This window comes from Hirundo rustica, chromosome 2 (genome assembly GCF_015227805.2).
Source record: "Hirundo rustica isolate bHirRus1 chromosome 2, bHirRus1.pri.v3, whole genome shotgun sequence".
Taxonomy (NCBI): domain Eukaryota; kingdom Metazoa; phylum Chordata; class Aves; order Passeriformes; family Hirundinidae; genus Hirundo; species Hirundo rustica.
In genome coordinates, this window is record NC_053451.1 from 91,900,125 (window position 1) to 91,914,514 (window position 14,390).

A 14,390-nucleotide genomic window follows, 5' to 3' on the forward strand; every position below is an offset into this window, starting at 1 on the left:
TGAACTGGGCACTTTTCAGCCAGTCCTATTATTGAATCATTTATATGAGTGAATGTCTGAGTATGGACTCAGCTTCTAGGCTGTACATACTTGAAGTGGAGCTGTATTTAGGTAACACCTAAGCAATCAACCAAGCTGGAATTCATACACAACATCACTGTGGAAATGGACCCAAAGCTTTGTCACATTTTTTGCATCCTAAAGCATGCAACGTGCTCTGGAGTCCCTAGGGAGCTGACCTCATCAGTGTGTCACAGTCACCTCATCAGCGTGTCACAGTCACCCTTAAATGGGCGAGCTCTAATTCCTTGTTCCCACTGCTTGCAGGCAGGGTTTGCTTAGCAGGAGCAGCCAGACTAAAAGGCACTGCATAGTCCCTTAGGGACTTTACTGGCAGAGAGGAGGCTGAGCTCAGAAATCCTCCGGTGGATTTCTGCTTAATTTATCCCCTGCAGCACAGTGATGTGATGTTGATCATTTCGTTAGGGCTGAAACAAGAGACCTCCTTTTGTAATTGCTGTCTGCGGGGTCAGCGTGGATCATCTGGGCTAACCCCTTAGGTCCCGTGTTGCATTGCTCCAAAACCGATCACGTTACGAGGGGGCCCTGGGGGTGCAGAAAACAGCTCAGCTGGAACGAGATAATGTATTTTTAAAAGTCAGCAGGTTAGGTATTTCTTTCCAGGCATGGGCAGGGATAGTGAATGCCATTCCCCAGTGGCATCACTGGGGGTAACAAGCCAATTTTGGTGACTTTGGACAGGGCTTTGCAGCCAGGAGGGGAATTAGCCAAAAACACTAGCAGGGTGAGATATCCTGGGCAAAGGCTCAGAGGTTATGTCCCCGTCGGGCCCCGGGCACCTTCACGGACAGAATCACAGAACATTCTGAGTTGGAAGGGACCACAGGGATCTCCGACGCCAACTCTTTAGGTGAATGGTCCCTGAGGGGATCGAACCCGGGGTGCTGTTGACGCCGTGCTCTGACCAAGTGGGCTCTGGTGGCTGAAGGGCCCATGGAGGCAGCGCGAGGGGAATTTAACCGGGCTCTGTGCTCTCCCGCAGCGCACCCGGCGGTGCCGGCCCCGGAGCGACCCACGGCCACGGTCTCGCCTCTGCGGACGCCCGGCTCGCCGTCCCGCCTGCCCGCCGCGGCCATTCGGCCTCACCCGGCCGTGTCCCCGCAGCACGGCCACCAGCCGCCCGCCCCGGGGGCGCGGCCCCTCATCCCGCTCACCTCCGCCGCCGCCGCCATCACCCCGCCCAACGTCAGCGCCGCGCACCTCAACGGGGACGTGGGCGGCGGGACCCTGGGCGGCCCCGCCGCGCCCGGGCCTGCCGCCAAACCCGAGGAGAGGAAGAACGAGAAGGTAAGGGCCGCCGTGCCTCTGCCGTGCCTCCTGCTGCCGCCGCATCGCCCTCCCGCTGGGCTCTTGAGGAGGCACCCTGCGAAAACTGGTTTCCGTCGCCAGACAGCTCGGGCATCCTCATCTCGCCCTCTTTCCACACTTCATCTTCCCCCCTGCCACCATCCGCAACACTGCTCTCGCGTTTCCTGCTCGCAGGTGGGAAACAAGGTTGAATGGTCTGAATTTTTGTGTCTTCCAATAATCAGCGCCGAGATCTGCAAATTTGCAGTGGTGCAGCGAGATGTAGCAGGCTCTTGTCCATCGGAACCGGATGGCCAAGTCAGAATCCCTCTGCCTCCCTGTGTCCAAGGGGCTGATGGTGGCACCAGCCACGCAGCAGGTGCCTCAGGCACAGTAAAACGTTGGCTCGTGAGTGATAGGAGCTGTTTTGCTCTTCCAGAAACATCTCATTTTCTTCAAGAAACTTTTATTGCAGTGGCACAGCCAAAAAGAGAAGAAGGTAATCGAATACTGCTCGGTGGGATGTAGGTACAATGTACCGTAGGGTTAATCTCTTAGGAGCCAGCAGTGGGACCGATAGCTGGGTACGTGTTCCCTGGCACACCTTGCTAAGGAAAGCCAGCGAGGAGGGCTGCTTTAAGCTCCCAGCCTTTTAGGTTCTTGGCAAATATTTTGCTTTTACCAAATGTTTACATTGTGTCAGCAGTTCCCGTATATCATTGCTGAAGATTATCTCTGTACTGGATAGCAGAGCAAGATCCTGGTTTGTATCTGAGTAGGAGGAAAAGATGTGGGGGCCTGCTTTTCCTTTGAACCTGAAAAAAATTCCATATGTTCCCTCAGCTTTTCCGTGGTGACAGACACATGTGGAGTAAACAGTTTCTTTGTACGTGGTAATGCTGAGGTGGCAGGCCTCATGTGTCCTCAGGGCCACAGATAACCCTTAGTTGCACAAAATGAGGAATATAAGTTTTAAAATGCTTTCCTTAATCCTGTCTTGAATTTTCCCTGAATGCATTTTGGTGAAAGAAGAAGGGTGTAGAAATTCTGCCCTGGATGTGACATTTAGGTACTCGATTACAAAGAACAGCTCTCAGGTGTGCGTCAAGGACTGCATGTGGTGGAAGCAGAACAACACCTACTACTTCTGCAGGTCCAAGGAAGGGAATAGTATTTGGCAGGAGGTGGTAGAGCTGCACATTGCCTCAGAGCATTATGTACTGGCTCATTTATTACTTCCTAAAATGCATTAAGTGATAGGTCCATATATTTTAATTCATGTGATACTGCATGCTGAAAGTCCATAGGCAAAATTGTATCGAGCACAGTCCTGAGATACTGGTTAATCTTTCCCAAGCTGTTACAGCTTAAATTTACGGAACTGGGATGCAGAGAATTAAAGTTAAGAGGTTTTTGAACTCCATGCATGAAGGGGAAAAGAAAATAATACACAACATCACTGCAATGGGTGTTGCCAAAGAACAGTTCACTATCAGGGGAGTATCAGAGAGAAGTGACAGTAAAAATTGTCATTTCTGACTCAGTTGGGTAATACATAACTGCCCTGGTTGAACAACATATTCCTGAATCTTGTCCATGTTATAGTTCACTTTCATTTTAGAAAGAGCTGAATTAGCAATGTTTCCTTTCCTTTTAGAAATAGTCACTGATGTTTGGCCAGATAAGTTGTGTTATTACTCTTTGCTAAGCCCAAATATTTCTTTGAAGCAACTAAGAGTTTGGATAGTGCCAGAATAAAAGCCATATAACTACTCAGAAAGGCATTTGTGAGTCAGAACTGGAACTATGTCTGTAACAGGGCTTGATATTTTCAAAGTGAAGGCTGATTGGGCAGGTTTTATAGTAAATAGGAAGGTGTCATAAAACTCAGAGGGAATATCAGTGGCGAAAGGCACTATCTGTTATCAATGCACATAATAAGAAAAAATCAGACAAGATTGAGGAGAAAAAACACAAGGAGGAACATAGCTAGCCAGCTCTCAGATAAGCAAAGATCAGAAGCAAATTTTCTGAGTTCAGTTTCATTATATTAATCAGTCAGGTATTTTGAGATGAAGGGAACAGAGAGGAAGTTAGTAAGAGGAGAGGTAATAAGGTCTTCAGCTCTGTTGAACACAGGATGGAAGAAATGCACAGGTAATTACCTCCTGAGAAACTGAGATTAGCAAGTCATATGTGATGTAAATTGTAATGTGCCATAAAATTAGCGTTGTTGTTAGACTCAACAATTTTTGGTGTCGCATGAAATTGTTAACTTTAATCCTAACTTAGTCTTTCCAGTGTCTTTTGTAGGATACCATTGAGGAAAAAGGCTGAATGATCAGAGAATAACTGGTTTAGGAGACGTCTTCTTGTTAATAACCATGGTGTTCTTTTATGCAGGAATTGTCAGTGTGAGTTCACTGTGGTACAGATGGCATATGGTACATAAAAAGGAGTAGTTTGTATTCAGGGATGGACATGACAAGGATCCATTGTTTTTCATGGTTCTTTTGAGGGCTGTGGAGATAAATTGCAATTTTTGCATTTATCACTCTAGTATGGTGAGATATATTGGTCCTTGGGGAATTTTCTTCAGGTTATAACTTTAGTAATGTTGATTGTCTGCTTGAAGGCTGGGCTGGGAGATAGTGGGAAAAAAGTGTTTTAAGATATGATCTTTTAAAAATTTATGGTTTATGATTTCCCACGTGGATTTCACTCAGGGATACTAAATGTGACACCAAGGGGCAGCTTCTGCAGTGAGTCCATGTATGCTGTTTGTGTTGCTTGTTCCAAGATGGAATCTACTTCACCTCAGGAATAGCCTTGCTGAGTGTATGGTGCAGTCATCACTGTTAATGCTTTCCTCTGTGCAAACATTTATATGACAATATCACAGGTTCCTGTTTGTGTGCAGCAGTCACACATTGACAAATCCCAAGATTTCCCTAAAATCAACAGACTCCAATTCCAACTTTTACTCACTTCCTTAAAGTGGTTTAAAGACAACTGGCAGAAAGAATCCTAAGGGTTGGGATTTTCAAATCAGCATGAATGATTTTCTTGCTCATTTTCTATTAATATAGCAAATAAATCCTTAGGTCTATTTTTTTTTACATCTCTAGTTCCCTACTTCAGCTTATTTCTTGAAGATCTTGATCCAGATTTCCAAAGCTGCAGGTGAACCTTGGTACTTACATTCATTTAGGTACCCTAATAATAGCGTCTTACTGTCATTTTCCTGCTGACTTCATCAGGAGGTAAAATTCTACCTTCATGTCAGTCTTCAATCGTTGGTCTGCGTCTAATCCTGGAGGATCCCATTGCAACTGGGCTTGTGCTCTACGTCTCAGCTCCTTGACCAGCCTCCCGTCTGCTTAGGGAACAGTTTTGAGCATGGTCTCCTTTACCGGCTGCTGGTGGTAGCTGATGAAAAACTGTGCCACAGACAGTGCTTAAGTCCACTGTGCAACAGTACTTGGAAAGTACTCTGGCAGCCAAGCAGGCTGAGAAGTAGAGCACTTGAAAATCAAAGAAGTTTCAGTGCTGTACGGGCACAGTGGGAAGCAGCAGGAAAGGCGGCTCCCGCAGCGGCAGCGCAGACACTGCAGGAATAACAAGTGGCCTGAGTAAAGGTGAGGGAGCGCGGCACAAGTCAAAGAGGTAACAGTGGTCAGGGCAGCATAGGAGAGAGAAGAGCGTTGGCAGCTGCTGGGAGATAGAGCAGGGAGCACCAGAGAAGGTGTGCCAGTGGGGGGTCCAGGTGAAGGGTGCTGTTCAAAGCCCACAGGAAGGAGTCCTGAAGCAGGGGAATTGAAGTATAGGGTGTGACATGTATCTAAAGAAGGCAGTGGAAAAGAGGAAGGGGTGAAGGAGACTCCTCTTTTTCTCAAATACTTCACACTTAAGCCATTTTTTTTCTTTTTCCAAAAAGTAGTTCCCATTCTCCAGAAGTAAAATACTAACTTTTCCCCAGGGTCACTCTATGCCAAGTTAGGGATGGGAGCATCCCAAAGACATCACAGGGCCAGGGGAGAGCTAGAACAGAGAGCAGATGGACAACATCCATTTCCTTTAAGGGTGTGGAGTGGTAGCAGGGTTCCTTGACCTCTTTATCATTTTTTACTAATTATCTGCAAGTGTAACCATCTGAAAGTCAAAAAATTCAGTCCCAGTTCCCAAATCTTATGAACATCTGAAAGAAAGAGATGGAGGTCTCAGCTGTGGAAATGGAGCAAAACTGTATGGTTTGGGTGCTTTTTAAAATAGGGATCCTGCTTGTTTGGGTGGGGTGATTACTGCCCAAGTTCAACTGTTAGATTACAGCTGAGAGCTTGTAATTATGGTATGACTACTGCTTTGACCTTGCTCAATTTTTGCTATAATAGTTTCTGCTGTACATAATCTGGGTTGATGCTTAATACCACTGATAAAACCACTTGTTTGAATGAATTAATGCATTTCTCATTAAATGAGCTCCTCATTATGTTAATCAAATCAAGCAAATCATGCTGGGTGGTTTGACCACTGTAATTAAACTTTCTTTAAAATCCACTCATTTGGCTTTTGATGAAGATTTTGATTAAACTCTTCCAAAATATCTGGCCCAAGAGCTGACAGAGAGGAAAATAAAGTAAGACATTAATTCATCACTGTATTGCAGCAATTCTTTACCACTTTACCTAGCCAGAATATATTGAAATATTTGAAAATTGGCAATGTAAAATTAAACATTTCTTATAAGTATGGTGAGAGAACAAGTCTGTTTGCAGCTTTAAATTTAAGAACTGTATTCCTGGAATATGTAGAGGATCTAGATTAACAAGTCACAACAAATGGGCAAATACACTGGGCTGCTGTTTCATGATGTTAAGATAAGAAGAGAAACATCTTCAGAAAATTACTTTGAACACACACCAACAGTTTTGCATGTGAAGACTGAATCCGTAAACATCTGTCTGTTTTCACCAGTGTCACTCACTCTCAAGTATCAGTCCTGCTCAAAATAAATGCATTCCTCAAATGATACAGTATGTTTGGCATGATGCTGGTGTGAGAACTACATTGCAAAATAGTACAAGCCAAGGCCTGTTTTCTGGCCCTGCAAATGTCCCTGCATATCCGTGCTTCTAAGCTTTTTTTCTGCCCAAAATAGGATGGTTACATCTAGACTGCTCATCAAGAACAGTCCTGATAAGTACTGTGACACAAGCCATGCTCCTGTGTTGTCCTGGGAGGGTGCTAGTTCACAGAATCATACAATATCCTGAGATGGAAGGGACCCACAAGGATCATCAAGTTCATCTCCTGGCCCTGCACAGGACAGCCCCAAGAAGCACACCCTGTACTTGGGAGCATTGTCCAAATGTTTACTGAACTGTCGGGCTGGTGCTGTGACCTCTTCCCTGGAGAGCCTGTTCCAGTGCCCAGCCACCCTCTGGGTGAAGAAACTTCTTCTGATATCCAACCTAGACCTCCCCTGGCACAACTTCAGGCCATTGCCTTGGGTCCTGTCACTAGGCACCAGAAGAAGAGATCAGTGTCTGTCCCTGCACTGCTTCTCATGAGGAAGTTGTAGATTGCTGTGAGTCTCCCCTCATTCTCATGAGATAAGTTGTCTCAGAAGCTCCTCACATGACTTCCCCTCAAGGCTCTTCACCATCTTCATAGCCCTTCTTTGGATACTCCTAATAGCTTTATATGTTTCTTACATTGTGGGCCCAAAACTGCACGCAGGACTGCACCAGTGTGGAGTAGAGCAGGAAGCTGATATAAGCCAAAACCCACAAAGATTAATGGATGCAGTTTGTTGCTAAATCCTGACTTTGTCTTTTGTGCCAGAATAGACATGACCAGAGAGACTTCCCTCTCCACCACTTCCCATTCCTGTCAGTGCCTTTCTCTTCCTTCTCCTAAACTGCAGCCCAGTGCCCAGTCCTACCTGGCAGCATCCCTCAGTGCAGGCCTCCTGCCTGCACACTTAGTCAGCCACCCTGCTTTATGTAGACTTGGAGACTAGATCAAAGACCCTTTGGAAATTTGTCTTCATAAAATCTTGAGATGCTCTTTGACCTTAGTTATTACATCTGTCCAGTTAAGCTATCAGATGGTCAAACTGAAACTTCCTGAAGAACCAGATCCTACACAATTATGCACTTTCAGTTTTTACTTACTGTTAGTTTCTGCATTGCAACTTCATCTCATATTAACTTGTCCCTGAGTGAAAGTGATTTGTTATCACTTCATATCCCTAAAGAAATATCCAGAAAATGAAAGATCAATCTCAAAAATGAAGTGTGGAACACTTGCAAGGACTTTGTAGATATAAAATGATGTGACAAAAATAGTGGTCACCTGTGATGAGTAGAGGAAGCTAAGGACAGGGTTGATGCAAGTAGGTTTTTCAGATACAAAGTCAATAAGGCTGATCCTGAGTTCCTGGAAGAGGAATTCAGTCTTCCTAGCAGATATGAAATTATTTAACATTTTTTCTATTTGGGAAAAACATTTCCCTTATGTGCAACTAAGAAAGCCCAATAAGTTGCACAGGTGTGAAATGGAATGATAACAACTAGGTGATTAAATGAAAACAGTGAAAGACATAACAATAAAAAAATTGCACAAGACCAGAAGAGCCTGACTTGCATTCTTAGAATAAATGTAGGATGCATTAAGAGGGAGGAACACTGGAATAGTAACCAATGCAAATCTAAAAGTTTCAGTCAAAAAGAATCAATTCTGTGACACTAATTTTCCTGAGTACTCTGTAAGACATCTGAGTTGATCCAGGAACCACCAACACCTGCATTTCGCTGATCATTTTCAGAATCAGCTATGACTTTTCAGTGTAACGTGTTCCAGTTTGTTTCTTGGTAAGGATGCTTTAGACTAGAGTATTTTAGTTCAGTTCTCTCAAGATTTGTACACAGAATACATACTGTTAATCCATTTCCTCTCAACAAAGGCAAGGGGGCTGTCTTCATTACAAATGAGCCACTGCTTCCCATGCTCCAGAAAGTGAATCTTGGCACAGTGACCAGCAAGTGATTCACCAGAAACTTGGCCAGGGAGTGGAAACCTCTTTTTCTGGTCATGTGAACTCAGGCCACAAAGTTCTGTTTTAGGGCAGAAAACTCATGCTTAAAATCTCTCCAGCACCTTCTCCTTCATCGTTAGTGCTCAGTTTGAAAGGACAAAAACCTGGCAACACAGTGATGAATATTTTAAGCCTGGCAAATTACCCAGCCAAAAGCTTGAGCCCCAGCTGTCAAAACATGGAAAACTTAAGCTTTACAATAAAACAGATTTCTGTTATTTCTGACTGGCTAGGATTCTTTTGCTTAGATCAAGGGCAATAAGTCATTGATCAAAATTTCTTTTTCTTCTTCACATTTTTGATGTTAGGAAATGCTTTCAAACTCCCCACAGATATTTCAAGCGCTAACTTTGCTGCCAAGCAGTCTCCGAAAGCTATTCCTTTTTTCTCTCCTCTCCCCCCGCCTCTGCTTATCTGCCTCACAGTGCTGTCACAGGATTTCTCAAGTGTCCACAGTGGATTTCTCTAACACTCTTTTGAGTGGTTCTGTGCTATATTCTACGGCCTTGAGGGGAAGCAGATCGTGGGGAAGAGAAGATGGACAGTGCTTTACCTTCAAGAGGAAATTCAGTTTATCTACTAACTGGAGATCAAGCTGTTTGGATGCCAAGGCACAGAATTCTCCTGGCACCTGTAGAGACCTTATTTTATAGCACAGAGGACTCACGAGCTTTTGCTAAATCCTTAGCATGGCTTAAGGAAGTAAGTAGAACTGACAAAAGAAAGAGCATGCAAGGGAGCACTGGAAGCAGAAGGCTGGAGGCGTATGTGTGCATGAGTGTGTGTCTGCGTGTGAGCATCCCAGTGCTGGTGTTCCCATGGCATTCCCCTGCCTGCAGAAGAAATTGTGCAGGACCAGATGGCTGGATGGGGCCAGGCTGTGGGTGGGGATGGCAAGTACCTCCTTGGATTAGTCAGGTGAAATGTAAGTGCTCTTGTGCTATCAGTGGGGGACATTGACACATTCTGCCTGTTGCGGGATCATAGGGGCCAGTCCCCACCCCAGAACACACAGCTCTGCAGCTGAGCATTCTCTCACAGTTTCTGCCCTCTCCCTGCCCTATTCCTGAAGAACATGTCTTGATCTCTCATTCCCTCATGACATCAAGCTCACAGTCCTCATGCATGGGTTAAAAAGCCCAGAGTGTGAATGCTCTCCTTGTCCCCATAGTTCTCCTTTCTGCCTGAAGCAGTAACACACACAGCTGGCATGAGCTGACACTACCCCACCATTCCCAGGAAGGAAGACATGCAGGATGAAACCATTCCAGCAGAAAAACAGAGTAGGAAGCTGGATGCCTTGAAAATGAAACAACTTGCAGTGTGTCAGAGTCGGTGGCATCTTGGCATCCCACACATTCAGGACTCATTTGTTTTCTTCAGTGGTTTTCCAACTGTGAATTCACAAGCCAGTAAGTATTAAACCACCAAAAGGCAACAGAGATTACTCATTGAGCTGCAAGAATTTAAAGTGCCAATGCAGTTTTTTTATGGAGACAAAGCCTGAACTTTCCTGTGAAAATTGTCTCTAATCAACTTCACAGTGCCCATGTTTCTTTTTCCTAGGTGGGTTAAAATATCTACAATCAATGCAGAAATCGTTCAGCAAGCTCTGCTAAAAGAATTACGTAAACTGAAAGAAATTGCAGTTTCTGACAAAACATCAGTACTGTAGAAATAGCATGTTAAAACAGTCACCAAATATCTGTGGCATGTTTCTATTTTTGTTATGTAACTTGAGGGCATAACCAAGTTATATTTATCTTATTTTGTACATTTTTGTTTATTATTCATATTACAGAAGCAGCATAAAAATTTACAAGCCCTCCACCTTTCATGTGCCAAATGGCAAAGCCACTTTAGAGCCAGTCTGGATTGTTACTTTTTTTGACTGAATGTCTCAAGCATCTAATAATTCTCTTTGGACCAAGTGAAGACATGGAGTCAGTGCTCATCTCTGAAGAACTGAAAAAAACCCTTTTTTTGTTTTTTTGCCCTATGGAGAAAAGATTAGTCTCAGGAATTCAAAAAGTACACCCTGCAAAAGTCACTTTTCTGATACTACATCTGCAGGTTGCCTATGATCTATTAATATAGTGTGTTAAGCAGTCAACCTTCTAAAAAGGCAATTTATTATAAAGGCAGAACTCAACCCCTTGCTTTGCCTTTTTTTGCATATATTTTGTTTGGTTCATATTGACTACCATGCTTCTGTAAGTTAAGACTACAGAAGCTGTAACACTAACCTTCAGTCCCAGATCACTGTATTCACACACTAGAAGCAGACTGGCATCGGGCTTCACCACCACATGTCTCAGGGAGAGAAGAAGTCATTTAATGCAAGTCCATGGCCAACTTATTTTGCAGTAAAGTAGATCTCCTGTGCTGTAGTTTTTTCTCCCAAGTCATGATCAGTCCAGAACTAGTATATTTTTAAATGGAATAGGTGGCTTTTTTTATGACCTCAGAGATCTCGATTCCCTTCTGTACAATGTCGTGCTATTTTTTATATCTTTAGTTTTGGGACAGAAAAGGGAGGAGGTCAGGAAGACAGATCCTATCAACACAATGTGGCCTGCTGTGGCAAGGGAAATGCATAAGCTAGGCTTTGACCAGGATGTAAAAGAGGGAACTGATTTTCCAACTTTTAAAATTTTTCTGGGCAGGTTTTAGATCTAAGCCAGATACTCCTGGTTTGCAGACTTAGAGTGAACCTGGCTGAGAGATAAAACTGGCCAGCAGAGACAGTGGCGCAGGGGAGGTAGTAAGGGTGGTGGTCCTGGAGTCTGAAATGGATTTCCATTCATCCACTGTGAGAAAGTCAGGTGGATGCCAAATACCCGACAGAGATTCCTAACTTTTCTTGAAATTCTGCCATTAAGACAATTCTGCAACTTTCCTGAACAACCCATTCCCTCCTTTCATATTCCTTGGGTCAGAAAATTCCCTATTATCTCTCAAATCTTTCATGGTTATAATTCAATCTTGCTTCTTCATGTCTTGCTTGGGACTGCTGATCAGCTTTCTCTTGACAGCCTTTCACATGTTGGAGAACAAATAATGTGTTTGGTCCTTGAGAATTCTCTTCTTTCAGCCTCACTGAGCCCAGTTCCTCACCTTGCTTCACAGTATTTTCTAGACCTCCACTTACATTTTCAACTCTCTTCTTGGTGGTCTTCAGCTTGCTGGGGTCTTAAAGAGCAGTGACCAGAGTGGAGTTGTGCCTAGATCTTGATTAGTGCAAATTAGGGTGGAATAAGCACTTTCCATTACTTATATATAAAATTGTTTACAGATAAAGCTTGTCTTTTTCACAACAGCATCTTGACTTACTCCCAGTTTGTGACCCAGTGTAACTTCTATGTCCCTTTGCAGAGCTGTTGGCTGGCCAGTCACTGCTCATATTGCAGCATTTGTTTTCTCGTTCCAAACAGTTGTATATCATGCTTGTCTTTGCAAATTTCATTATGGTGATCTGGGATAATTTCTCCATTTTTGGAAAATTGTTTCAAATTCTTACCCCATTAATCCTGCCGTTGTGGATAAACGCTGGCAGGCAGCTTAGACATACACAGCCACTCACTCACTCCCTGCCACAGTAGGAAGGGGGAAAGAATCAGTAAAAGTGTGAAATGAGAGGAATGAGGAATGAGATAAAGACACTTTTAATAGGTGAAGCAAAAACTGTGCACACAAGCAAAGCAAAACAAGGAATTCATTCACCATTTCCCACTGACAGGCAGATCTTCAGCTCTGTTACAATAATGGTGATTTGGGATGACAAACACCATTACCCTGAATGTGCCCCACTTCCTACCTCTTCCCCAGGCTTTCAATTGCTGAGCAAGACACCATATGGTCTGGTATATCTGTTTGGTCACTTGGGGTCAGCTGTCCTAGCTGTGTCACTTCCCAACTCCTTGTACACCCCCAGCCCCCTTGTTGGTGGGGTGGGTGAGCGGCAGAAACAGCCTTAACAATGTGCAAGGGCTGCTTGCTAACTAAAACAGGGTGTGTTATTAACGCTGTGCGGTCACAAATCCAAAATATAGCACCATACAAGCTACTATGAAGAAAATTGACTCTGTCCCAGATAAAACCAGGACACTGCTTGTGGACTCAATCAACTCAGTACCTACTGGTAGTTTTAGAAGTACACTCAGTAGCTCACACAGCAAGTAATTAATGGAAAGATTGACTAGCGCTGGGACCTAGACAAGCCCTGATCGTACATACTTGAAATGTCCTCATGGTTTGACAGAAAATCATTAACTGGAAAACATTGCAAAACAACTGGTAGCATCTGGTTATCTGTAGTTGGAATTCTTGCATGAATACTGCTGAGTTTAAAAAGCGGGAGACTGGAAGGTGCTCCTCAAACACACACATTGCTGTTCTGGCAGGAAGAAGTTGAAAGAACAAACTTGTGCAAGATATTCATCATATTGCCTACTCTGCTCTGGGAAGATTGTCAGATTCAGCAAAGTAATCATAGTACGGGACCTTGAATAGAAGTCGTGATTGCTTAACTAATGGGCTACTAATTCTGTTATCTTTATAGGCAGAGACATTCCAATCAACCAGGATCAAACTGAGGATGGGACAATTCTAAGTTAATCTTTGCCCACTCTGTTTTGCTAAAATGAAAATAAGAAAACCTGCCAGTCTGTCTATCAACTCCTGCAGTTTTGTACCATTATCTGACTTGTGTAAAGGGTTTTTCATCTTCATCTGTGGTAGGCAGGCTCAGAAATGGAATGACAAAGCTGTCATTTCTGCTCCAGTGCAGTAGTGATTTTATCTTTATATAGTTTCCATCATTTTCAGATATGAGATATATTTGCATCAACATCTTCACAGAAGCATTTTTAACTTACATGTTAAAATTGACCATTTCTTTCCATTGGTTAGCAGGATTCACCATTTATTTCAGGTCACACTGGCCTCTTCTGCATCAGTCAACTAGCTGGCAGAGTGACGAGCAATATGCTGTATATGTGCTGTCACTGGTAATTATTTCTGCAGTAGTTGCAAATGAGAACACCAACCAGATGTCACTGCCTTATTGCATAGCACAATCCAGACATGCAACAAATTTGTTTCAGAGAGCACTTGAGGTTACAGATGTGAGTCTGTGTGTAGCCTATGTGAGATACTTCTCACTGGCTGCATCACTGATATTACCCTACTGTCAGTGCTGGCATAAAGCATATCCTCACACATCTTGAGTTACCCAAATCATTTTAAGCCTGACATTCGAGCTAACGTGTTTTTTCTCACAGCTGGATAGAATGAGGCAATGGAGAACATGGGCTTGGGTAGCACACGTGACAAGCAGTAATTGGTTAAATCAGTGTCTCAGTTGCATTTCATTACATGGTCATATCTGCAGGTCGTGTGGCAAGGAAAATAGAAGGCTAAACAGACAAATGAAGGGAAGGTAGACTGGAGGGACAGGACAGCAAACCAGGGTTAGTACAAAAGTGAAAAAAAAAAAAAAAAAAGCCACAGTGCTGTTGGCTCCCCTTCCCTGCTTATGCCCTAATTATTCCCTTTGGTTAGCTCTGTTTCTCATTGCTGATCCTTCTTGCTCTGTGCTTTAATTTAACAGAGAGGAATTTTATATTCCTAAAGATCTGTCTTTAGTATAGGGTATTTTAAGCAAATAGGGGGTTGTGTGTGTATTTTTTTAAGCAGAAAAAAGATGAAACTAGGAAAAAAGATGAAATACTAGTTTTTGCTGAAGAGAGGATGGTCTTATGACATGGACTGCCAAGACTTGAGAAAGCAAGGTTTTTGCCATGGCATAGTTCTCAAGTAATTACAACCCTAGTGTTGTGGCATTTGGAAAGTGACAGTTCCTGGGGGACTTTACCAAAGAAATTGTCATTTACAGGCCTGGTCATTTCTGTGACACTAACAG

At 43.6% G+C, this 14,390-nt stretch overlaps 1 protein-coding gene across 1 annotated transcript in view; it reads left to right on the forward strand.

Annotated features, from left to right (window-relative positions):
• The window catches only part of SH3RF3 (SH3 domain containing ring finger 3), a 249,300-nt gene that overhangs the window by 212,695 nt on the left and 22,215 nt on the right, over positions 1 to 14,390 (forward strand). The window contains exon 8 of the mRNA XM_058419465.1: positions 1,064 to 1,368. Within this exon, the coding sequence (XP_058275448.1) occupies positions 1,064 to 1,368 (305 nt within the window). The remainder of the gene's footprint in view (positions 1 to 1,063; positions 1,369 to 14,390) is intronic.